Source organism: Ranitomeya imitator, chromosome 10 (assembly GCF_032444005.1).
Source record: "Ranitomeya imitator isolate aRanImi1 chromosome 10, aRanImi1.pri, whole genome shotgun sequence".
NCBI classification, from domain to species: domain Eukaryota; kingdom Metazoa; phylum Chordata; class Amphibia; order Anura; family Dendrobatidae; genus Ranitomeya; species Ranitomeya imitator.
In genome coordinates, this window is record NC_091291.1 from 16830461 (window position 1) to 16857103 (window position 26643).

Here is a 26643-nt window from a genome sequence, read left to right on the forward strand (position 1 = left end):
TGTATGTACACAGTGACTGCACCAGCAGAATAGTGAGTGCAGCTCTGGAGTATAATACAGGATGTAACTCAGGATCAGTAATGTAATGTATGTACACAGTGACTGCACCAGCAGAATAGTGAGTGCAGCTCTGGAGTATAATACAGGAGGTAACTCAGGATCAGTAATGTAATGTATGTACACAGTGACTGCACCAGCAGAATAGTGAGTGCAGCTCTGGAGTATAATACAGGATGTAACTCAGGATCAGTAATGTAATGTATGTACACAGTGACTGCACCAGCAGAATAGTGAGTGCAGCTCTGGAGTATAATACAGGATGTAACTCAGGATCAGTAATGTAATGTATGTACACAGTGACTGCACCAGCAGAATAGTGAGTGCAGCTCTGGAGTATAATACAGGATGAAACTCAGGATCAGTAATGTAATGTATGTACACAGTGAGTGCACCAGCAGAATAGTGAGTGCAGCTCTGGAGTATAATACAGGATGTAACTCAGGATCACTAATGTATGTACACAGTGACTGCACCAGCAGAATAGTGAGTGCAGCTCTGGAGTATAATACATGAGGTAACTCAGGATCAGTAATATATATACACAGTGACTGCACCAGCAGAATAGTGAGTGCAGCTCTGGAGTATAATACAGGATGTAACTCAGGATCAGTAATGTAATGTATGTACACAGTGACTGCACCAGCAGAATAGTGAGTGCAGCTCTGGGGTATAATACAGGATGTAACTCAGGATCAGTAATGTAATGTATGTACACAGTGACTGCACCAGCAGAATAGTGAGTGCAGCTCTGGGGTATAATACAGGATGTAACTCAGGAGCAGTAATGTAATGTATATACACAGTGACTGCACCAGCAGAATAGTGAGTGCAGCTCTGGAGTATAATACAGGAGGTAACTCAGGATCAGTAGTGTAATGTATGTACACAGTGACTGCACCAGCAGAATAGTGAGTGCAGCTCTGGGGTATAATACAGGATATAACTCAGGATCAGTAATGTAATGTATGTACACAGTGACTGCACCAGCAGAATAGTGAGTGCAGCTCTGGAGTATAATACAGGAGGTAACTCAGGATCAGTAGTGTAATGTATGTACACAGTGACTGCACCAGCAGAATAGTGAGCGCAGCTCTGGGGTATAATACAGGATATAACTCAGGATCAGTAATGTAATGTATGTACACAGTGACTGCACCAGCAGAATAGTGAGTGCAGCTCTGGAGTATAATACAGGATGTAACTCAGGATCAGTAATGTAATGTATGTACACCGTGACTGTACCAGCAGAATAGTGAGTGCAGCTCTGGAGTATAATACAGGATGTAACTCAGGATCAGTAATGTAATGTATGTACACAGTGACTGCACCAGCAGAATAGTGAGTGCAGCTCTGGGGTATAATACAGGATGTAACTCAGGATCAGTAATGTAATGTATGTACACAGTGAGTGCACCAGCAGAATAGTGAGTGCAGCTCTGGAGTATAATACAGGATGTAACTCAGGATCAGTAATGTAATGTATGTACACCGTGACTGTACCAGCAGAATAGTGAGTGCAGCTCTGGAGTATAATACAGGATGTAACTCAGGATCAGTAATGTAATGTATGTACACAGTGACTGCACCAGCAGAATAGTGAGTGCAGCTCTGGGGTATAATACAGGATGTAACTCAGGATCAGTAATGTAATGTATGTACACAGTGAGTGCACCAGCAGAATAGTGAGTGCAGCTCTGGAGTATAATACAGGATGTAACTCAGGATCACTAATGTATGTACACAGTGACTGCACCAGCAGAATAGTGAGTGCAGCTCTGGAGTATAATACATGAGGTAACTCAGGATCAGTAATATATATACACAGTGACTGCACCAGCAGAATACTGAGTGCAGCTCTGGAGTATAATACAGGATGTAACTCAGGATCAGTAATGTAATGTATGTACACAGTGACTGCACCAGCAGAATAGTGAGTGCAGCTCTGGGGTATAATACAGGATGTAACTCAGGATCAGTAATGTAATGTATGTACACAGTGACTGCACCAGCAGAATAGTGAGTGCAGCTCTGGGGTATAATACAGGATGTAACTCAGGAGCAGTAATGTAATGTATATACACAGTGACTGCACCAGCAGAATAGTGAGTGCAGCTCTGGTGTATAATACAGGAGGTAACTCAGGATCAGTAGTGTAATGTATGTACACAGTGACTGCACCAGCAGAATAGTGAGTGTAGCTCTGGGGTATAATACAGGATATAACTCAGGATCAGTAATGTAATGTATGTACACAGTGACTGCACCAGCAGAATAGTGAGTGCAGCTCTGGAGTATAATACAGGAGGTAACTCAGGATCAGTAGTGTAATGTATGTACACAGTGACTGCACCAGCAGAATAGTGAGCGCAGCTCTGGGGTATAATACAGGATATAACTCAGGATCAGTAATGTAATGTATGTACACAGTGACTGCACCAGCAGAATAGTGAGTGCAGCTCTGGAGTATAATACAGGATGTAACTCAGGATCAGTAATGTAATGTATGTACACCGTGACTGTACCAGCAGAATAGTGAGTGGAGCTCTGGAGTATAATACAGGATGTAACTCAGGATCAGTAATGTAATGTATGTACACAGTGACTGCACCAGCAGAATAGTGAGTGCAGCTCTGGGGTATAATACAGGATGTAACTCAGGATCAGTAATGTAATGTATGTACACAGTGATTGCACCAGCAGAATAGTGAGTGCAGCTCTGGAGTATAATACAGGATGTAACTCAGGATCAGTAATGTAATGTATGTACACAGTGACTGCACCAGCAGAATAGTGAGTGCAGCTCTGGGGTATAATACAGGATGTAACTCAGGATCAGTAATGTAATGTATGTACACAGTGACTGCACCAGCAGAATAGTGAGTGCAGCTCTGGGGTATAATACAGGATGTAACTCAGGATCAGTAATGTAATGTATGTACACAGTGACTGCACCAGCAGAATAGTGAGTGCAGCTCTGGAGTATAATACAGGATGTAACTCAGGATCAGTAGTGTAATGTATGTACACAGTGACTGTATAATGAGTATATTCGGCATAATGCTGCCACGTGTGTGATGTGCTGTGTGGACACGGTTTGGTGGTAATCCCACTGTAAAATGATTGCACAATCAGGGAATTATTGTGGATCCATGATGGGTGCTGATTGCAGACCTGCCCATATTAGCTCCGTGCTTCGGGGTCTCTGCCGTTTACATGTCAGCACTTTGGCTGTGAGAAGTTTTAGCTCTATCTGGGTTTTCAGTAAAGACTTTGTTCACTGACAGTAAGCAGAGATCTCGGCAATGGGGATTTATTGAAATGCAAAGGAAATTAGGAAGTTGTAGAATTGTTTAGATACAGTGTAAAATAGGAAAACCAAGCAAAACCCCGCTCTCTGCGCCCACCCCCTGCCCACAGGACTCACCCACAGAATATCATGTCTAGCGAGAGTGATTTGGGCACAGGGGGTCCTGCTGATCATGGTCTGAGCGGCTCCTACAAGTGTCTCCGAGTCCAGAGTCAGTGAATGGAGACCGCGAGGACAGCGCCGGCCTTATATACCGCAGCAGGATGACGCAACCCACAGAAAGACGGGGGACAGATGTTCTGCGTTAGGGAGCGGAGACGGCGGATACTTCCCAAGACCGCTTCCTGGGTATTAACCCATTGGCGCTCCTACGCCCTGGGGTGTGTGCGCTCTGCAGGATCGGGCTGATGCAGCAGGCAGTGACTGGGTTAAGGAGGGTGAGATGCAGAGTATGAGCTATTTCCCAGGGGGCCGGGGTTAATCGAGGGTCCCAACTTTCCCAGCCCGGAGCGGAGTTATATATAGATGCCCAACTGCAGTGTGGGACAGAAGAGAAGGCAGAAGAGAACGGCGCAGAAGAGAATGGCGCAGGGGAAATGGCGCAGAAAAGAACGGCGCAGGGGAAATGGCGCAGAAAAGAACGGCGCAGGGGAAATGGCGCAGAAGAGAACAGCTCAGGGAAAATGGCACAGAAGAGAACGGCGCAGAAGAGAACGGCACAGGGAACATAGTGCAGAAGAGAACGGCGCAAGAGAACAGCTCAGAAGAGAACGGCGCAGAAGAGAACGGCGCAGAAGAGAACGGCGCAGAAGAGAATGGTGCAGCGAACATGGTGCAGAAGAGAACGGCGTAGAAGAGAACGGCGCAGGAGAGAACGGTGCAGAAGAGAACAGCGCAGGGAAAATGGCGCAGAAGCGAACGGCGCAGAAGAGAACGGCGCAGAAGAGAACGGCGCAAGAAAATGGTGCAGAAGAGAACGGCGCAGAAGAGAACGGCGCAGAAGAGAACGGCGCAGGGAAAATGGTGCAGAAGAGAACGGCGCAGAAGAGAACGGCGCAGAAGAGAATGGCGCAGGGGAAATGGCGCAGAAAAGAACGGCGCAGGGGAAATGGCGCAGAAGAGAACAGCTCAGGGAAAATGGCACAGAAGAGAACGGCGCAGAAGAGAACGGCACAGGGAACATAGTGCAGAAGAGAACGGCGCAAGAGAACAGCTCAGAAGAGAACGGCGCAGAAGAGAACAGCGCAGGGAAAATGGCGCAGAAGAGAACGGCGCAAGAGAACGGCGCAGAAGAGAACGGCGCAGAAGAGAACGGCGCAGAAGAGAATGGTGCAGCGAACATGGTGCAGAAGAGAACGGCGTAGAAGAGAACGGCGCAGGAGAGAACGGTGCAGAAGAGAACAGCGCAGGGAAAATGGCGCAGAAGCGAACGGCGCAGAAGAGAACAGCGCAGAAGAGAACGGCGCAAGAAAATGGTGCAGAAGAGAACGGCGCAGAAGAGAACGGCGCAGAAGAGAACGGCGCAGGGAAAATGGTGCAGAAGAGAACGGCGCAGAAGAGAACGGCGCAGAAGAGAATGGCGCAGAAGAGAACGGCGCAGAAGAGAACAGCGCAGAAGAGAACGGCGCAGGAAAATGGTGCAGAAGAGAACGGCGCAGAAGAGAATGGCGCAGAAGAGAACGGCGCAGAAGAGAACAGTGCAGAAGAGAACGGCGCAGGGAAAATGGTGCAGAAGAGAACGGCGCAGAGGAGAATGGCGCAGAAGAGAATGGCGCAGAAGAGAACGGCGCAGAAGAGAATGGCGCAGAAGAGAATGGCGCAGAAGAGAACGGCTCAGAAGAAAACAGCTCAGAAGAGAACGGCGCAGGGAAAATGGCGCAGAAGAGAACGGCGCAGGAAAAATGGTGCAGAAGAGAACGGCGCTGAAGAGAACGGCGCAGAAGAAAAGGCGGAAGAGAACGGCGCGGAAGGGAACGGCGCAGAAGAGAACGGCGCAGAAGACAACGGCGCAGAAGACAACGGCGCAGAAGACAACGGCGCAGAAGACAACGGCGCAGAAGACAACGGCGCAGAAGACAACGGCGCAGAAGACAACGGCGCAGAAGACAACGGCGCAGAGAAAATGGTGCAGAAGAGAACGGCGCAAAGGAGAATGGCGCAGAAGAGAACAGCGCAGAAGAGAACGGCGCAGAAGAGAACGGCGCAGAAGAGAATGGCGCAGAAGAGAACGGCGCAGAAGAGAACAGCGCAGAAGAGAACGGCGCAGGAAAATGGTGCAGAAGAGAACGGCGCAGAGGAGAATGACGCAGAAGAGGACGGCGCAGAAGAGAATGGCGCAGAAGAGAATGGCGCAGAAGAGAACGGCGCAGAAGAGAACGGCGCAGAAGAGAACGGCGCAGAAGAGAACGGCTCAGAAGAGAACGGCTCAGAAGAGAACGGCTCAGAAGAAAACAGCTCAGAAGAGAACAGCGCAGGGAAAATGGCGCAGAAGAGAACGGCGCAGGAAAAATGGTGCAGAAGAGAACGGCGCTGAAGAGAACGGCGCAGAAGAAAAGGCGGAAGAGAACGGCGTGGAAGGGAACGGCGCAGAAGAGAACGGCGCAGAAGACAACGGCGCAGAAGACAACAGCGCAGAAGACAACGGCGCAGAAGACAACGGCGCAGAAGAGAATGGCGCAGAAGAGAACGGCGCAGAAGACAACGGCGCAGAAGACAACGGCGCAGAAGAGAACGGCGCAGAAGACAACGGCGCAGAAGACACTACTGCCAGTATCATGAGGCAGGACAGGCACTACTGCCAGTAACATGGGGCAGGACAGGTACTACTGCCAGTAACATGGGGCAGGACAGGTACTACTGCCAGTATCATGGAGACAGGACAGGCACTACTGCCAGTATCATGGGGCAGGACAGGAACTACAGCATGTAACATGGGGCAGGACAGGCACTACTGCAAGTAACATGGAGACAGGACAGGCACTACAGCATGTAACATGGGTCAGGACCGGCACTACTGCCAGTAACATGGGGAAGGACAGGCACTACAGCATGTAACCTGGGGCAGGAAAGAAACTACTGCCAGTAATATGGGACAGGAAAGAAACTACTGCCAGTAACATGGGGCAGGACAGGCACTACTGCAAGTAACATGGGGCAGGACAGGCACTACTGCCAGTAACATGGGGCAGGACAGGCACTACTGCCAGTATCATGGGGCAGGACAGGCACTACTGCCAGTAACATGGGGCAGGAAAGAAACTACTGCAAGTAACATGGGGCAGGACAGGCACGACTGCCAGTATCATGGGGCAGGACAGGCACTACTGCCAGTAACATGGGGCAGGACAGGCACTACTGCAAGTAACATGGGGCAGGACAGGCACTACTGCCAGTAACATGGGGCAGGACAGGCACTACTGCAAGTAACATGGGGCAGGACAGGCACTACTGCAAGTAACATGGGGCAGGACAGGCACTACTGCCAGTAACATGGGGCAGGACAGGCACTACTGCAAGTAACATGGGGCAGGACAGGCTCTACTGCCAGTATCATGGGACAGGACAGGCACTACTGCCAGTAACATGGGGCAGGACAGGCACTACTGCCAGTAACATGGGGCAGGACAGGCACTACTGCCAGTATCATGGGGCAGGACAGGCACTACTGCCAGTAACATGGGGCAGGAAAGAAACTACTGCAAGTAACATGGGGCAGGACAGGCACTACTGCCAGTATCAAGGGGCAGGACAGGCACTACTGCCAGTAACATGGGGCAGGACAGGCACTACTGCCAGTATCATGGGACAGGACAGGCACTACTGCCAGTAACATGGGGCAGGACAGGCACTACTGCCAGTAACATGGGGCAGGACAGGCACTACTGCCAGTATCATGGGGCAGGACAGGCACTACTGCCAGTAACATGGGGCAGGACAGGCACTACTGCCAGTAACATGGGGCAGGACAGGCACTACTGCCAGTAACATGGGGCAGGACAGGCACTACTGCCAGTATCATGGGGCAGGACAGGCACTACTGCCAGTAACATGGGGCAGGACAGGCACTACTGCCAGTATCATGGGACAGGACAGGCACTACTGCCAGTAACATGGGGCAGGACAGGCACTACTGCCAGTAACATGGGGCAGGACAGGCACTCCAGCATGTAACATGGGGGCAGGACAGGCACTGCAGTAAGGTGCATGGTTGGGCAGCAAGCACTGCAATCATTAGTGGTCAGATGATATAAAGAATTTGCCTATGGAAAGTTTTCATTACTCAAAAGTGGGTTCATATACCACCCCCCCGTCCACCTCCCCTCACGAGTTCAGCTACCAGTACCCCCCTTCACAACGCCCTCCATGGGTTCATCTGCGCTTCCCCCCCGCCCCCTCCCCCTGGTTATACTTACTGCATATCATCCAGCTTTCCCAGCAGACGCTCCGCCAGCTGTTTTTCTTTGGACTGCAGTATATATCTGTCATTGGTCCTGTAAGACTCCAGTTCTCGGAGCTCCAGCTCTCCAGGAGTCATACCAAGTACCCGTTTGGTCCTAGAGAAAGGATGCAGAGGAAATGTCAGAGGCGACAGCACGGAGTGCGGGAAGAGACGGTCACATCACAATGTAAGAAATCTCAGATGCAGGAAATGACAGCTCTACAATATCAAAGCACTGCAGTCAGTCATGTCCAAAAGTGTTGGCACCCTCGGAATTGTCCCAGAAAACAAATTAATTCTCCCAGAAAATTATTGCAATTACATGTTTTGTTACGCATGTTTACCGTATTTCCTTTCTGCATATTAGAAGAACACAAAAAACAATAATGAAAACAAAAAGGCAAATTGGACATTATTTCACATAAAACTCCCAAAATGGGCAGGGTAAAATTGCTGGCACCTTTCCAAAACTATCTGTCGACATTTAAATGAAATGAAACGCTATGGCAGGAGAACTCCATTGCTTACTCAAAGATATAACAAGCTACACTGCAGCTTGCCAAAATGTACGTGAGCAAGCCAAAATCTTTCCAGGAGAGCATCTTGTGGACAGATGAGACCAAGATAGAGCTTTTTGGTAAAGCACATCATTCTACTGTTTACCAAACATGGAAGGAGAACTACAAAGAAAAGAACACAACACCTACAGTCAGATATGGTGGAGGTTCAAAGATGTTTTGGGGTTGTTTTCTGCCTTTGGCATCGTGTGCTTTGACTGTGTGCAAGGCATCATGAAACCTGAAGATTATCAAAGGATTTTGGGTCGTAATGTAGTGTTCAGTGTCAGAAAGATGGGTTTGTGTCCTAGGTCATGGGTCTTCCAGCAGGACAATGACCACAAATATACTTCAACAAGACCCCAGAAATGTACGGAAAAAAGACCTGGAGAGTTGTGAAAGGAGTCTGGATCTAAATCCTATTGATCACCTGTGGAGAGATCTTAAAATTACTGTTGGGAGAAGACGCTTTCACATATGAGAGACCTGGAGCAGTTTTATCAGCTCACCCACATGTAGACAGGAATCCGGAGCACGGAAGACGGCGGTGCAGCAGGAAAACCAATCGATCACGAAGGAAGGTCCAGCTCCATGATATCCATAAAAATTATTTTTTATTCATAATTCATTTTGCTACTATATACCTCCCCATCGGGGGCTTGCGACATTCATGCCGATTCTATCAACAATATTTTTTATTATTATTTATTATTAATTATTATTTTAATGAATTAAAAATATTTTTTATGGATATGGACCTTCCTTCGTGAACAAAAGATCGCTCCAAAATTCCAGGTCTGTAACAGCAGTTATCTGACCCCACAAATGCTCTTCTGAATAAAAGTGCAAAAATCCCCAAAAATGTCTCCGAAATCTTACCTGAAATCTTCCAGCTGTCTGCAGATCTCTGGGATCTGGTAACTCTGGATCTCGGTTATATATTTCTTTAGCGTGTCATCCTGGATGAGATCTACCCGTGTGCGATCTGTGGTAGGAAACACGACATGTAACCTAATTTCCACCTTGCAGGACCATATCCTGAGCCATGCAGGTACATGTATGGGATTTTCATCCCCTGCCTTAAAGAGAACCATTTGCCACTTTTTGACATGCAAAACTGGGCACATCGTTATAAAAAGGGCTGAAGTTCTAAGCAAAATGTTTTAGTTTTTATTTATTTTTCATCTCTGAAAAACCATTTGCTATTTTCCACTAAATCCAAAAGGGGCGTTAGCAGATATTCTTTTTTGGGGGGAGGTTACTTTTTCTCCTGTACAAGTTTGACCAATCAGAAGACAGGTGGCATTATACAGGGGCAAAAAGAAAAACAAACATCCCCAGAGAAGGTCAGATTTGGATTTGTTTAGGCAACCATTTTTTTTTAATTCAGATCTTCAGCACCTTTATCCCAATGTGCCCAGTTTCGCATGTAATAAACGGTGAAAGGTAAATCCCAGATTCACCCAGGAAGGCTATGTTAACACCAACTTGAGTTTTCGGAGCAAAAACTAAGTGGAAACCAACGTTTTTGAAGAATTTTGAGATCTGAAGAGTTTCTGCACCAAAAACTCATTGAAAAACTGTATGAATGTAGTCTAATATAGCGCCCTCTATTGGTAAACAGTAAGTTTGCAAGCACTACATTTCTTTTTAAAGAAGTAGGTATCCTCAGAAATGGGAGTTTGCAGAATTTAAAAGGGGACTTAAAGGGTTAAGTCCTCTGACGCTGATACGAAGGAAATGAATTAGAATTAATGGTAAATTGCTATGTGGCATTTTCCAAATTGCAGTACCCCATGTGGCCAGAAGATGGCTGTATCCCTGCACGGAAAACTTTTCGCCAACTCTACAAGGGGAGGAGACAGGAAAACCGTGTGCGGAGTTTATCAGCTTCACGCCATCTACTCAGGAAGTGATTTGCCTTTGTGCAAAAAAAGCAAAAACTATACACAAGACCGTTCCCCACCGCAGAAACCCGGGGGCTTCTGCTGCTGAATTACTAGCAACAGAAAAAAAAAAGTTATACAAGTTATATAAAAAAGTTAAAATGCAACTTCAGCAAGATGCAGCGAGCCATATAACATGATCAAAGAGCGCTGACCATGAAGGAAAACTCCTAATTAGGCCTGGTCCAAAGTAGGAGATACAGATTACTGCTCCCTTAAAGGGCAACTCCACCCAGGATTGGTTTAAGATCTTCATGGAAAATTGCTGTAATGACCCCCGGTCAGGGTAATCTAAGTTATTATGCTCAGGATCTATTATCATCCATTACCCAGTGTAGAGAACAACGGCAAAAAGGGACTAATCCTGACCTGCATTACATGGTATCAACGGGAACCGAGACCGTGTGACACTTTATATGATCAGCGCCTGTGTGGGATCCTACGTACCACCCTGTGTGGGATCCTACGTACCACCCTGTGTATGATCCTACGTACCAGCCTGTGTGCGATCCTACATACCACCCTGTGTGCGATCCTACGTACCACCCTGTGTATGATCCTACGTACCGGCCTGTGTGCGATCCTACATACCACCCTGTGTGCGATCCTACGTACCACCCTGTGTGCGATCCTACGTACCACCCTGTGTGCGATCCTACGTACCACCCTGTGTGGGATCCTACGTACCACCCTGTGTATGATCCTACGTACCACCCTGTGTGCGATCCTACGTACCGGCCTGTGTGCGATCCTACGTACCACCCTGTGTGGGATCCTACGTACCACCCTGTGTATGATCCTACGTACCACCCTGTGTGCGATCCTACGTACCACCCTGTGTGCGATGCTACGTACCACCCTGTGTATGATCCTACATACCGGCCTGTGTGCGATCCTACGTACCACCCTGTGTGCGATCCTACGTACCACCCTGTGTGCGATCCTACAGACCACCCTGTGTGCGATCCTACAGACCACCCTGTGTGCGATCCTACATACCACCCTGTGTGCGATCCTACATACCACCCTGTGTGCGATCCTACGTACCACCCTGTGTGGGATCCTACGTACCACCCTGTGTATGATCCTACGTACCAGCCTGTGTGCGATCCTACCTACCACCCTGTGTGCGATCCTACGTACCACCCTGTGTATGATCCTACGTACCGGCCTGTGTGCGATCCTACATACCACCCTGTGTGCGATCCTACGTACCACCCTGTGTGCGATCCTACGTACCACCCTGTGTGCGATCCTACGTACCACCCTGTGTGCGATCCTACGTACCAGCTTGTGTGCGATCCTACGTACCGGCCTGTGTGCGATCCTACAGACCACCCTGTGTGCGATCCTACAGACCACCCTGTGTGCGATCCTACAGACCACCCTGTGTGCGATCCTACGTACCACCCTGTGTGCGATCCTACGTACCGGCCTTTGTGCGATCCTACGTACCACCCTGTGTGCGATCCTACAGACCACCCTGTGTGCGATCCTACAGACCACCCTGTGTGCGATCCTACAGACCACCCTGTGTGCGATCCTACAGACCACCCTGTGTGCGATCCTACGTACCGGCCTGTGTGCGATTCTACGTACCGGCCTGTGTGCGATCCTACGTACCACCCTGTGTGCGATCCTACGTACCACCCTGTGTGTGATCCTACAGACCACCCTGTGTGCGATCCTACAGACCACCCTGTGTGCGATCCTACGTACCGGCCTGTGTGCGATCCTACAGACCACCCTGTGTGCGATCCTATGTACCACCCTGTGTGCGATCCTACAGACCACCCTGTGTGCGATCCTACATACCACCCTGTGTGCAATCCTACGTATCACCCTGTGTGCGATCCTACGTACCGGCCTGTGTGTGATCCTACGTACCGGCCTGTGTCTGATCCTACGTACCACCCTGTGTGCGATCCTACAGACCACCCTGTGTGGGATCCTACGTACCGGCCTGTGTGCAATCCTACGTATCACCCTGTGTGCGATCCTACGTACCGGCCTGTGTGCGATCCTACATACCACCCTTTGTGCGATCCTACGTACCGGCCGGTGTGCGATCCTACATACCACCCTTTGTGCGATCCTACGTACCGGCCTGTGTGCGATCCTACGTACCACCCTGTGTGCGATCCTACAGACCGGCCTGTGTGTGATCCTACGTATCACCCTGTGTGCAATCCTACGTACCACCCTGTGTGCGATCCTACGTACCGGCCTGTGTGCGATCCTACGTACCACCCTGTGTGCGATCCTACAGACCGGCCTGTGTGTGATCCTACAGACCGGCCTGTGTGTGATCCTACGTATCACCCTGTGTGCAATCCTACGTACCACCCTGTGTGCGATCCTACGTACCGGCCTGTGTGCGATCCTACGTACCACCCTGTGTGCGATCCTACGTACCACCCTGTGTGCGATCCTACGTACCGGCCTGTGTGCAATCCTACGTACCGGCCTGTGTGTGATCCTACGTACCAGCCTGTGTGTGATCCTACGTACCACCCTGTGTGCAATCCTACGTACCGGCCTGTGTGTGATCCTACGTACCGGCCTGTGTGTGATCCTACGTACCAGCCTGTGTGTGATCCTACGTACCGGCCTGTGTGTGATTCTACGTACCGGCCTGTGTGTGATCCTACGTACCACCCTGTGTGCGATCCTACGTATCACCCTGTGTGCGATCCTACGTACCACCCTGTGTGCGATCCTACAGACCACCCTGTGTGCGATCCTACGTATCACCCTGTGTGCGATCCTACGTACCGGCCTGTGTGCAATCCTACGTACCGGCCTGTGTGTGATCCTACGTACCAGCCTGTGTGTGATCCTACGTACCGGCCTGTGTGTGATCCTACGTACCGGCCTGTGTGTGATCCTACGTACCGGCCTGTGTGTGATCCTACGTACCGCCCTGTGTGCGATCCTACGTACCAGCCTGTGTGTGATCCTACGTACCGGCCTGTGTGTGATCCTACGTACCACCCTGTGTGCGATCCTACGTACCGGCCTGTGTGCGATCCTACGTACCGGCCTGTGTGTGATCCTACGTACCGGCCTGTGTGTGATCCTACGTACCAGCCTGTGTGTGATCCTACGTACCGGCCTGTGTGTGATCCTACGTACCGGCCTGTGTGTGATCCTACGTACCGGCCTGTGTGCGATCCTACGTACCGGCCTGTGTGCGATCCTACAGACCACCCTGTGTGCGATCCTACGTACCGGCCTGTGTGTGATCCTACGTACCGGCCTGTGTGCGATCCTACGTACCGGCCTGTGTGCGATCCTACGTACCACCCTGTGTGCGATCCTACGTACCGGCCTGTGTGCGATCCTACGTACCGGCCTGTGTGTGATCCTACGTACCGGCCTGTGTGTGATCCTACGTACCAGCCTGTGTGTGATCCTACGTACCGGCCTGTGTGTGATCCTACGTACCACCCTGTGTGCGATCCTACGTACCGGCCTGTGTGCGATCCTACAGACCACCCTGTGTGCGATCCTACGTACCGGCCTGTGTGCGATCCTACGTACCACCCTGTGTGCGATCCTACGTACCGGCCTGTGTGCGATCCTACGTACCGGCCTGTGTGCGATCCTACAGACCACCCTGTGTGCGATCCTACGTACCGGCCTGTGTGCGATCCTACAGACCACCCTGTGTGCGATCCTACGTACCGGCCTGTGTGCGATCCTACGTACCACCCTGTGTGCGATCCTACGTACCGGCCTGTGTGCGATCCTACGTACCGGCCTGTGTGCGATCCTACAGACCACCCTGTGTGCGATCCTACGTACCGGCCTGTGTGCGATCCTACAGACCACCCTGTGTGCGATCCTACGTACCGGCCTGTGTCTGATCCTACGTACCACCCTGTGTGCGATCCTACGTACCGGCCTGTGTGCGATCCTACGCATCACCCTGTGTGCGATCCTACGTACCGGCCTGTGTGCGATCCTACGTACCACCCTGTGTGCGATCCTACGTACCGGCCTGTGTGCGATCCTACGTACCACCCTGTGTGCGATCCTACGTACCGGCCTGTTTGCGATCCTACGTACCGGCCTGTGTCTGATCCTACGTATCGGCCTGTGTCTGATCCTACGTACCATCCTGTGTGCGATCCTACTTACCACCCTGTGTGCGATCCTACAGACCGGCCTGTGTGGGATCCTACGTACCACCCTGTGTGCAATCCTACGTACCACCCTGTGTGCGATCCTACGTACCGGCCTGTGTGCAATCCTACGTACCACCCTGTGTGCGATCCTACGTATCACCCTGTGTGCGATCCTACGTACCACCCTGTGTGCGATCCTACGTACCACCCTGTGTGCGATCCTACGTACCACCCTGTGTGCGATCCTACGTATCACCCTGTGTGCGATCCTACGTATCACCCTGTGTGCGATCCTACGTACCACCCTGTGTGCGATCCTACGTATCACCCTGTGTGCGATCCTACGTACCGGCCTGTGTGCAATCCTACGTACCGGCCTGTGTGTGATCCTACGTACCGGCCTGTGTGCGATCCTACGTACCGCCCTGTGTGCGATCCTACGTACAAGCCTGTGTGTGATCCTACGTACCGGCCTGTGTGTGATCCTACGTACCACCCTGTGTGCGATCCTACGTACCGGCCTGTGTGTGATCCTACGTACCGGCCTGTGTGTGATCCTACGTACCACCCTGTGTGCGATCCTACGTACCGGCCTGTGTGCGATCCTACGTACCGGCCTGTGTGTGATCCTACGTACCGGCCTGTGTGTGATCCTACGTACCACCCTGTGTGCGATCCTACGTACCGGCCTGTGTGCGATCCTACGTACCGGCCTGTGTGTGATCCTACGTACCAGCCTGTGTGTGATCCTACGTACCACCCTGTGTGCGATCCTACGTACCGGCCTGTTTGCGATCCTACGTACCGGCCTGTGTCTGATCCTACGTATCGGCCTGTGTCTGATCCTACGTATCGGCCTGTGTGTGATCCTACGTACCGGCCTGTGTCTGATCCTACGTACCGGCCTGTGTGCGATCCTACGTACCACCCTGTGTGCGATCCTACGTACCGGCCTGTTTGCGATCCTACGTACCGGCCTGTGTCTGATCCTACGTATCGGCCTGTGTCTGATCCTACGTGCCGGCCTGTGTGTGATCCTACGTACCACCCTGTGTGCGATCCTACGTACCATCCTGTGTGCGATCCTACTTACCACCCTGTGTGCGATCCTACAGACCGGCCTGTGTGGGATCCTACGTACCGGCCTGTGTCTGATCCTACGTACCGGCCTGTGTGCGATCCTACGTACCGGCCTGTGTGCGATCCTACGTACCACCCTGTGTGCGATCCTACGTATCACCCTGTGTGGGATCCTACGTACCGGCCTGTGTCTGATCCTACGTACCGGCCTGTGTGCGATCCTACGTACCGGCCTGTGTGCAATCCTACGTACCGGCCTGTGTGTGATCCTACGTACCGGCCTGTGTGTGATCCTACGTACCACCCTGTGTGCGATCCTACGTACCAGCCTGTGTGTGATCCTACGTACCACCCTGTGTGCGATCCTACAGACCACCCTGTGTGTAATCCTACGTACCGGCCTGTGTGCGATCCTACGTACCACCCTGTGTGCAATCCTACGTACCACCCTGTGTGCGATCCTACGTACCACCCTGTGTGCGATCCTACAGACCACCTTGTGTGCGATCCTACGTACCGGCCTGTGTGCGATCCTACGTACCGGCCTGTGTGCGATCCTACGTACCGGCCTGTGTGCGATCCTACGTACCGGCCTGTGTGTGATCCTACGTACCGGCCTGTGTGTGATCCTACGTACCGGCCTGTGTGTGATCCTACGTACCACCCTGTGTGCGATCCTACGTACCAGCCTGTGTGTGATCCTACGTACCACCCTGTGTGCGATCCTACAGACCACCCTGTGTGTAATCCTACGTACCGGCCTGTGTGTGATCCTACGTACCACCCTGTGTGCGATCCTACGTACCACCCTGTGTGCGATCCTACGTACCACCCTGTGTGCGATCCTACAGACCACCTTGTGTGCGATCCTACGTACCGGCCTGTGTGCGATCCTACGTACCGGCCTGTGTGTGATCCTACGTACCGGCCTGTGTCTGATCCTACGTACCGGCCTGTGTGCGATCCTACAGACCACCCTGTGTGCGATCCTACGTACCGGCCTGTGTGTGATCCTACGTACCACCCTGTGTGCGATCCTACAGACCGGCCTGTGTGTGATCCTACGTACCACCCTGTGTGCGATCCTACAGACCGGCCTGTGTGTGATCCTACGTATCACCCTGTGTGCAATCCTACGTACCACCCTGTGTGCGATCCTACGTACCGGCCTGTGTGCGATCCTACGTACCGGCCTGTGTGCAATCCTACGTACCGGCCTGTGTGTGATCCTACGTACCACCCTGTGTGCGATCCTACAGACCGGCCTGTGTGTGATCCTACGTACCACCCTGTGTGCGATCCTACAGACCGGCCTGTGTGCGATCCTACGTACCGGCCTGTGTGCGATCCTACAGACCACCCTGTGTGCGATCCTACGTACCGGCCTGTGTCTGATCCTACGTACCGGCCTGTGTGCGATCCTACGCATCACCCTGTGTGCGATCCTACGTACCGGCCTGTGTGCGATCCTACAGACCACCCTGTGTGCGATCCTACGTACCGGCCTGTGTCTGATCCTACGTACCACCCTGTGTGCGATCCTACGTACCGGCCTGTGTGCGATCCTACGCATCACCCTGTGTGCGATCCTACGTACCGGCCTGTGTGCGATCCTACGTACCGGCCTGTGTGTGATCCTACGTATCACCCTGTGTGCGATCCTACGTACCGGCCTGTGTGCGATCCTACGTATCACCCTGTGTGCGATCCTACGTACCGGCCTGTGTGCGATCCTACGTACCGGCCTGTGTGTGATCCTACGTATCACCCTGTGTGCGATCCTACGTACCGGCCTGTGTGCAATCCTACGTATCACCCTGTGTGCGATCCTACGTACCGGCCTGTGTGCGATCCTACAGACCACCCTGTGTGCGATCCTACGTACCGGCCTGTGTCTGATCCTACGTACCACCCTGTGTGCGATCCTACGCATCACCCTGTGTGCGATCCTACGTACCGGCCTGTGTGCGATCCTACGTACCGGCCTGTGTGTGATCCTACGTACCACCCTGTGTGCGATCCTATGTACCGGCCTGTGTGCGATCCTACGTACCACCCTGTGTGCGATCCTACGTACCGGCCTGTTTGCGATCCTACGTACCGGCCTGTGTCTGATCCTACGTATCGGCCTGTGTCTGATCCTACGTGCCGGCCTGTGTGTGATCCTACGTACCACCCTGTGTGCGATCCTACGTACCACCCTGTGTGCGATCCTACGTACCATCCTGTGTGCGATCCTACTTACCACCCTGTGTGCGATCCTATGTACCGGCCTGTGTGCGATCCTACGTACCACCCTGTGTGCGATCCTACGTACCATCCTGTGTGCGATCCTACTTACCACCCTGTGTGCGATCCTATGTACCGGCCTGTGTGCGATCCTACGTACCACCCTGTGTGCGATCCTACGTACCGGCCTGTGTGCGATCCTATGTACCGGCCTGTGTGTGATCCTACGTACCATCCTGTGTGCGATCCTACTTACCACCATGTGTGCGATCCTACGTACCGGCCTGTGTGCGATCCTACGTACCGGCCTGTGTGTGATCCTACGTACCGGCCTGTGTGTGATCCTACGTACCGGCCTGTGTGCGATCCTACGTACCACCATGTGTGCGATCCTACGTACCGGCCTGTGTGCGATCCTACGTACCGGCCTGTGTCTGATCCTACGTACCGGCCTGTGTCTGATCCTACATACCGGCCTGTGTCTGATCCTACGTGCCGGCCTGTGTGTGATCCTACGTACCACCCTGTGTGCAATCCTACGTACCGGCCTGTGTGCGATCCTACGTATCACCATGTGTGCGATCCTACGTACCGGCCTGTGTGCGATCCTACGTGCCGGCCTGTGTCTGATCCTACGTACCGGCCTGTGTCTGATCCTACGTACCGGCCTGTGTCTGATCCTACGTGCCGGCCTGTGTGTGATCCTACGTACCACCCTGTGTGCGATCCTACGTACCACCCTGTGTGCGATCCTATGTGCCACCCTGTGTGCGATCCTACGTACCACCCTGTGTGCGATCCTACGTACCAGCCTGTGCACTATCCTACGTATCACCCTGTGTGCGATCCTATGTGCCACCCTGTGTGCGATCCTACGTACCACCATGTGTGCGATCCTACGTACCGGCCTGTGTGGGATCCTACGTACCACCCTGTGTGCGATCCTACGTACCACCATGTGTGCGATCCTACGTACCGGCCTGTGTGTGATCCTACGTACCACCCTGTGTGCGATCCTACGTATCACCCTGTGTGCGATCCTACGTACCGGCCTGTGTGCGATCCTACGTACCGGCCTGTGTGTGATCCTACGTACCACCCTGTGTGCGATCCTACGTACCACCCTGTGTGCAATCCTACGTACCGGCCTGTGTGCGATCCTACGTACCACCATGTGTGCGATCCTACGTACCGGCCTGTGTGCGATCCTACGTACCGGCCTGTGTCTGATCCTACGTACCGGCCTGTGTCTGATCCTACGTACCGGCCTGTGTCTGATCCTACGTACCGGCCTGTGTCTGATCCTACGTACCACCCTGTGTGCGATCCTACGTACCGCCCTGTGTGCGATCCTATGTGCCACCCTGTGTGCGATCCTACGTACCACCCTGTGTGCGATCCTACGTACCAGCCTGTGCACGATCCTACGTACCACCATGTGTGCGATCCTACGTACCAGCCTGTGCACGATCCTACGTACACCGCCATATACGTGGTCACCCAATTAAAGTCTCTGTCTTGTAATTACCCCAGGGGGCAATATATACCATTGCATCGCACTCTATAGGGGTCCGCTGCAAGAACTCACCCAGTTCAAAGGACACGTTACTCGGAATTGGGACGCGTAAAACCTACAGAGGAAGAAAACAGAAGGAACGTCAGTGGTTGGAAAAGTTTCCAGCGATCGCTGCAGACGCTCAGGAATGTTTGAGTCACTGGTGAACAATGCAGAAAGATTTGCCCTCGGGCTGATGTTTGTACAAGGACTCCAATTATTACCAGCGGTACGGTCCAAAAATCACACTTAAAATATGCCCGTCACCCCCTACACCGCGGCAGCAGAATTAGCAGGAATTATACGAGAAAGTTACATCACTTTTTGTGATTCATTCATTAAAGGCAATGTCCACCTATGAGCAGCGGCGTATCCAAAATTCTCACTTGCAAAACTCCTTTATGGGAATATGGGGGCTCCGTTTTTTCAGAGCTTCAAATCCCCCCTAAATAAATAGAATTAAGTTAAAATGCTCTGGCTGTGGGATTTTGTGGATGGTCAGTGCTTGGAGAAAAGCGACCCCTAACCTGTGACCCGCGGCGGTCCCACAGCTACTTTCACCAATTCAGTATTGAACCCCTTTTACCCCAAGCACAAGTATTGAAATTTGCACTTTTACCTCCTAGGTTTTTTCTGCCAAAACTTAAAAAAAAGTTACTTACTTTTTGCTTTTATTATTATATTGATTTCATGTAACAGTTTTATTATCCTTGCTTTATCCGTATCCCTAGCCCCAAGGCTAACCTTAACCTAATCTCTAAACCTAACCTTAGCACTAAGTTTAACTCTAGCTTTAAATCCAACCCTATCCCTAAATCCAACCCAAACCCTAAATCCAACCCCAGACCTAAATCCAACCCGAACCCTAAATCCAATCCGAGCCCTAAATCCAACCCTAGCCCTAAATCCAACAACAACCGTAACTCCAACCCCAGTCCTAAATCCAACCCCAGCCCTAAATCCAACCCCAGCCCTAAATCCAACCCCTGCCCTAAATCCAACCCCATCCCTAAATTCAGCCCTATCCCTAAGTCCAACCCTAGCCCTAAATCCAACCCAAACCCTAAATCCAATCCTAGCCCTAAATCCAACCCCAGCCCTAAATCCAACCCCAGCCCTAAATCCAACCCCAGCCCTAAATCCAACCTTAGACCTAAATCCAACCCTATCCCTAAATTCAACCCTAGCCCTAAATCCAACCCCAGCCCTAAATCCAACCCTAGCCCTAAATCAAACCCAAACCCTAAATCCAACCCCAACCCTAAATCCAACCCTATCCCTAAATTCAACCCCAACCCTAAATCCATCCCTATCCCTAAATTCAACCCTAGCCCTAAATCCAACCCCAGCCCTAAATCCAACCCCAGCCCTAAATCCAACCCCAGCCCTAAATCCAACCCCAACCCTAAATCCAACCCCAACCCTAAATCCAATCCCAGCCCTAAATCCAACCCCAGCCCTAAATCCATCCCCAGTCTTAAATCCAACCCCAGCCCTAAATCCAACCCCAACCCTAAATCCAACCCCAACCCTAAATTCAACCCTAGCCCTAAATCCAACCCCAACCCTAAATCCAACTCTTGCTTTAAATCCAACCCTGGCCCCAAATCCAACCCAAGCCCAAAATCCAACCCTAGCCCCAAATCCAACCCAAGCCCAAAATCCAACCCTAGCCCCAAATCCAACCCCAGCCCCAAATCCAACCCTAGCCCTAAATCCAACCCTAGCCCTAAATCCAACCCTAGCCCTAAATCCAACCCTAGCCCTAAATCCAACCCTAGCCCTAAATCCAACACTAGCCCTAAATCCAACCCTAGCCCTAAATCCAACCCTAGCCCTAAATCCAACCCTAGCCCTAAATCCAACACTAGCCCTAAATCCAACCCAAGCCTTAAATCTAAGCCTAGCCCTAAATCCAACCCCAGCCCTAAGCTGAACTATAAACTTAGCCCTGTGTCTAACAATAGCCCTAAACCTAAGCCTAGTCCTAAACCTAACCCTAGTCAGGGGTAGAAAAACTGTAAAAAATAATTATGTGCTAATCTTCTATTATCGATGCTTATGCAGAGCGAAGCAGTGGAGAGGAGTTTGTCATTGACTGCTGCGCTCTGTATAAGTATCAAACTAATTCTAGCAAAATCGTTAAGTCTAACCCTAAACCTAACCCATAGCCCTACACCTAACCACAGTTAGGGTTAGAAAAATTGTAAAAAAAAAAAATAACTACGTGCTAATAGTCTGCTAATCTTCTATTATCGATGCCTATGCAGAGCGCAGAAGTGGAGGTGAGCTTGTCATTAGCTGCTGCGCTCTGCATAAGCACCAACTGAGATGGCAAAGCTCACATCGTTATGCAGAGTGTTCTCATTATGGTTGCTGCACATGCAGAGCGCTGCAGCAGCTGAGTAATTTATCTCCACTGCTGCGCTCTGCATTGGCAGCTCCAGGCAAGCACTCATTTTCCGCTTGCAGGCGATGATCACAATTTTTTCGAGGATGTTTCCAAACTGACCAATGCTGACTTTTATATCGGATACTCACTGCACCCTTCATCAGGAATGTGTTGTAGAAATCTGTAAAGGATTTCTTGCCCTCTTTGGCTGAAAGGCTCCTTAAAATCTCCACGTGCAAAAAGCAGAGCTGCAGATGAAAGAACAACAACAACAAAAAAAAAAGGTGAGAGCAATAAACGAAATAGAAACCATCCATGAAGCAAAAAAAAAAAAAAAAATCTCCCTAAAAAGCAGTGCAAAAAATGTCACAGCTCCTTTTTACTTGCCCCCATTACCTAGACCCCTTGAAAGTGGATAAAAAAAATGCCACAACGCACTCGAGCAGAGATGGCAGAATTACGGATGGCCCCTCTTCGTTTTAAATTTTCCTTTTTTTTCCTCGAAAATCTATAAACTTTTTATTTTTTATCCCATAGATTTATATCACATCTTTTTTCTTTTTTGCGGAACAAGCTGTACATATTATAGGTATTATTTTGGGGTCTGTACAAGTTTCAGATTTTTTTTTATTTCATTTTTTTTCTTGGAAGTAGTAAAAACAAAACAAAAAACAGCAATTCTGGCATTTTTATTTGACATTCTGCTGCAAATTCTCCTGGAACGACAGTTAAGGTAGAACTTGCAGCAGAATGTCTGTCTCTACCTTTAGAACCTACATAGAACCTTATGAGCACCAACGGTAATCTCCCATTCTCAGTAATGGGAAAAATCAGTCTTCATTGATTTTACTACTAAATACAGAGTTTACAGAGAGAGAGATTAATTCAGGAAAAAAAAAAAAAGGAACAATTTTGGGGGCATTACGCAGCCGAATGGGGACTTGAAAATGTCTTGCAATTTGGCTAGTAACTGCACAACTAAAAGTCGGCAGCCGCAGAGGGTGCATTACATCACAGCAGCAGTTAGTGCCCATAAAAGTCTATGGAGGTCACATACAAAACGTTGGAATCAGCTGCGAAAACTACCGAGTATAAAGCACATGGGAAATAGGGATGGGACACACCTGTAATAACCAAGATGAGCATCTGAGACCAGCATGGAGGAAAGAGAGAATAAAAAGCACAACCATTATAGACAACATCCAGCAGAGAAGACGCCCCCGTAACTGCGCTGCTCTGACTATTTTACAAGAAGATCCGTTCACCATAAAGATGGACCCAAATGTCATAAAATGAAGATGATGATGGCACACGGTAGAGCCAGAAGACGAGGCTTTGGCGAGTTGGGCAAATATCTACTGCTTACCAGTGGGCTGGGGTCAAACTGAAGCACAACATGGTGCAAGAAGACCATAATATAAGCGGGATGATCCTTTACGAGCTCAATACTCTGGAAATAACTCTGCTGGTCATCCACATTCTGGTGAGAAAAACGGGAAAACATTCATGCAAGAACAAAGACTATGGAGAGCAGACAGGAGAGTAAGAGGCAGGAGAACGTGATGGTATGGAAAGATGAAAAAGTGGTGCAGAAGCCAAAGACAGGAGAGATAGGGGAACAAGATGGGAGGCGAAGAGCGGAGACAGGAGACTAAGATGGGAAGTGAAGAGAATAGAGAAGAGAAAAAGATGGGAGGTGAAGAGCAGAGACAGGAGAATAAGATGGAAAGTGAAGAGCCGAGACAGGAGAATAAGATGGAAAGTGAAGAGAATAGAGAGGAGAATAAGATGGGAGGTAGAGAGCAGAGACAGGAGAATAAGATGGGAAGGAAAAAGCAGAGACAGGAGAATAAGATGGGAGGTGAAGTGCAGAGACAGGAGAATAGGACGGGAGGTAGAGAGTGAAGACAGGAGAATAAGATGGGAGGTGAAGAGCAGAGACAGGAGAATAAGATGGGAGGATAAAAGAAGAGGCAGGAGAATAAGACAGGAGGTAAAGAGAGGAGACAGGAGAATAAGATGGGAGGTAAAGAGCGTAGACAGGAGAATAAGACAGGAGGTAAAGAGTGGAGACAGGACAATAAGACGGGAGGTGGAGAGCAAAGACAGGAGAATAAGACAGGAGGTAAAGAGCGTAGACAGGAGAATAAGACAGGAGATGAAGAGCATAGACAGGAGAATAAGACGGGAGACGGAAAGCGGAGACAGGAGAATAAGACGGGAGGCGAAGAGCGGAGACAGGAGAATAAGATGGGAGGATAAAAGAGACAGGAGAATAAGATGGAAGGTGGAAAGCGGAGACAGGAGAATAAGACAGGAGGTGAAGAGAGGAGACAGGAGAATAAGATGGGAGGTAAAGAGTGTAGACGGGAGAATAAGACGGGAGGTGAAGGGCGGAGACAGGAGAATAAGATGGGAGGATAAAAGAAGAGACAGGAGAATAAGACAGGAGGTAATGAGAGGAGACAGGAGAATAAGATGTGAAGTGAAGTGCAGAGACATGAGAATAGGACGGGAGGTGGAGAGTGAAGACAGGAGAATAAGATGGGAGGTGAAGAGCCGAAACAGGAGAATAAGACGGGAGGTGAACAGCGGAGACATGAGAATAAGACAGGAGGTAAAGAGGGAAGACAGGAGAATAAGATGGGAGGTAAAGAGCGTAGACAGGAGAATAAGACGGGAGGTAAAGAGCGTAGACAGGAGAATAAGACGGGAGGCGGAGAACGGAGACAGGAGAATAAGACGGGAGGTGGAGAGCAGATACAGGAGAATAAGATGGAAGGTGAAGAGCCAAGACAGAAGAATAAGATGGGAGGTGAAGAGCGGAGACATGAGAATAAGATGGGAGGTGAACAGTGTAGACAGGAGAATAAGATGGGAGGATAAAAGAAGAGGCAGGAGAATAAGATGGAAGGTGAAGAGCCAAGACAGGAGAATAAGACGGGAGGTGAAGAGCATAGACAGGAGAATAAGATGGAAGATGAAGAGCCGAGACAGGAGAATAAGACAGAAGGTGAACAGCGGAGACAGGAGAATAAGACAGGAGGTAAACAGCGGAGACAGGAGGCTAAGATGGAAGGATAAAAGAAGAGACAGGAGAATAAGACGGGAGGCGGAGAGCAGAGACAGGAGAATAAGACGGGAGGCGGAGAGCAGAGACAGGAGAATAAGACAGGAGGTAAAGAGCGTAGACAGGAGAATAAGACAGGAGGTAAAGAGCGTAGACAGGAGAATAAGACAGGAGATGAAGAGCATAGACAGGAGAATAAAACGGGAGGCGGAGAGCAGAGACAGGATGATAAAAGACGGGAGGCGGAGAGCAGAGACAGGAGAATAAGACAGGAGGTAAAGAGCGTAGACAGAAGAATAAGACAGGAGATGAAGGGCATAGACAGGAGAATAAGACGGGAGGCGGAGAGCAGAGACAGGAGAATAAGACGGGAGGCGGAGAGCAGAGACAGGAGAATAACATAGTAACATAGTAACATAGTTAGTAAGGCCGAAAAAAGACATTTGTCCATCCAGTTCAGCCTATATTCCATCATAATAAATACCCAGATCTACGTCCTTCTACAGAACCTAATAATTGTGTGATACAATATTGTTCTGCTCCAGGAAGACATCCAGGCCTCTCTTGAACCCCTCGACTGAGTTCGCCATCACCACCTCCTCAGGCAAGCAATTCCAGATTCTCACTGCCCTAACAGTAAAGAATCCTCTTCTATGTTGGTGGAAAAACCTTCTCTCCTCCAGACGCAAAGAATGCCCCCTTGTGCCCGTCACCTTCCTTGGTATAAACAGATCCTCAGCGAGATATTTGTATTGTCCCCTTATATACTTATACATGGTTATTAGATCGCCCCTCAGTCGTCTTTTTTCTAGACTAAATAATCCTAATTTCGCTAATCTATCTGGGTATTGTAGTTCTCCCATCCCCTTTATTAATTTTGTTGCCCTCCTTTGTACTCTCTCTAATAAGACAGGAGGTAAAGAGCGTAGACAGGAGAATAAGACAGGAGATGAAGAGCATAGACAGGAGAATAAGACGGGAGACGGAAAGTGGAAACAGGAGAATAAGACGGGAGGCGAAGAGTGGAGACAGGAGAATAAGATGGGAGGATAAAAGAAGAGACAGGAGAATAAGACGGGAGGTGGAAAGCGGAGACAGGAGAATAAGACAGGAGGTAAAGAGAGGAGACAGGAGAATAAGATGGGAGGTAAAGAGCAGAGACAGGAGACAGACTCTTCGTTCTTCAGATTGGAGGTCGTCCTAGAGGTCTGACCCTTCTATGACATAACCCCCTGAGAATTATGAGATGGAATACCGACAGAGACTGAAGTAAGTGACAGAAGTAGAAAGCTGTCAAAAGATTTGGATAAAGAAGTCAGCATAGAGGAAATAGTAAAATTTTTGCCCAACACTTACTGGTTCAATATCATTCTCAAAGTCCTCGTCCTCCGCCCCGATGATAGACACGGCCCCCATGGAATTGAAACCCTATAAAGTAGAAATATGTAAATGATAACCAGAAGCTGAAGACTGTAACACCAAAAATCACGGCTAAGATTGTAATATTAACCCTAGGGGCATGCAATTCCAAAAACTCTAAAATTATGCGCATTCAAGATGGTCTTGGACCATAAAACATAGTAAAATGTCCCGTAGAAGTTGTCCCATCCCATCTACAGCTACGTCCGGAGACCGGATAACACACCAGACACTTTTTTAAGATCTTTTCTCTATTCCTGACAGTTTTTACCTATTTTTTTCCAAAACTTAGAACGTAGAATCCATCAGCGAGCTCATTCTAATGACAGTATGTAACTGGGTGTTAGGGAGCTTCTCCCATTCGACTTATGACCACATCAAAGTTCAACTCAACTTTGACGTGGTCTGTGGTGTTGAATTCTGGATAACGACAGATCACTTTAGAAAGTCCTCACTGGCG

At 50.0% G+C, this 26643-nt stretch overlaps 1 protein-coding gene across 6 annotated transcripts in view; it reads right to left on the minus strand.

Annotated features, from left to right (window-relative positions):
• The window catches only part of ARHGEF1 (Rho guanine nucleotide exchange factor 1), an 83058-nt gene that overhangs the window by 34886 nt on the left and 21529 nt on the right, over positions 1-26643 (minus strand). For 5 of the 6 annotated variants that reach the window (XM_069740909.1, XM_069740907.1, XM_069740908.1 and 2 more), the window contains exons 3-8: positions 26121-26192; positions 23061-23174; positions 21844-21942; positions 19336-19378; positions 9242-9347; positions 7780-7920 (exon numbers count right to left, since the gene is read on the minus strand). In XM_069740909.1, coding sequence (XP_069597010.1) covers positions 7780-7920; positions 9242-9347; positions 19336-19378; positions 21844-21942; positions 23061-23174; positions 26121-26192 — 575 coding nt within the window. Of the gene's footprint in view, positions 1-3484; positions 3594-7779; positions 7921-9241; positions 9348-19335; positions 19379-21843; positions 21943-23060; positions 23175-26120; positions 26193-26643 lie in introns of those variants that run through there. The other variant, XM_069740910.1, reaches the window with a different exon arrangement.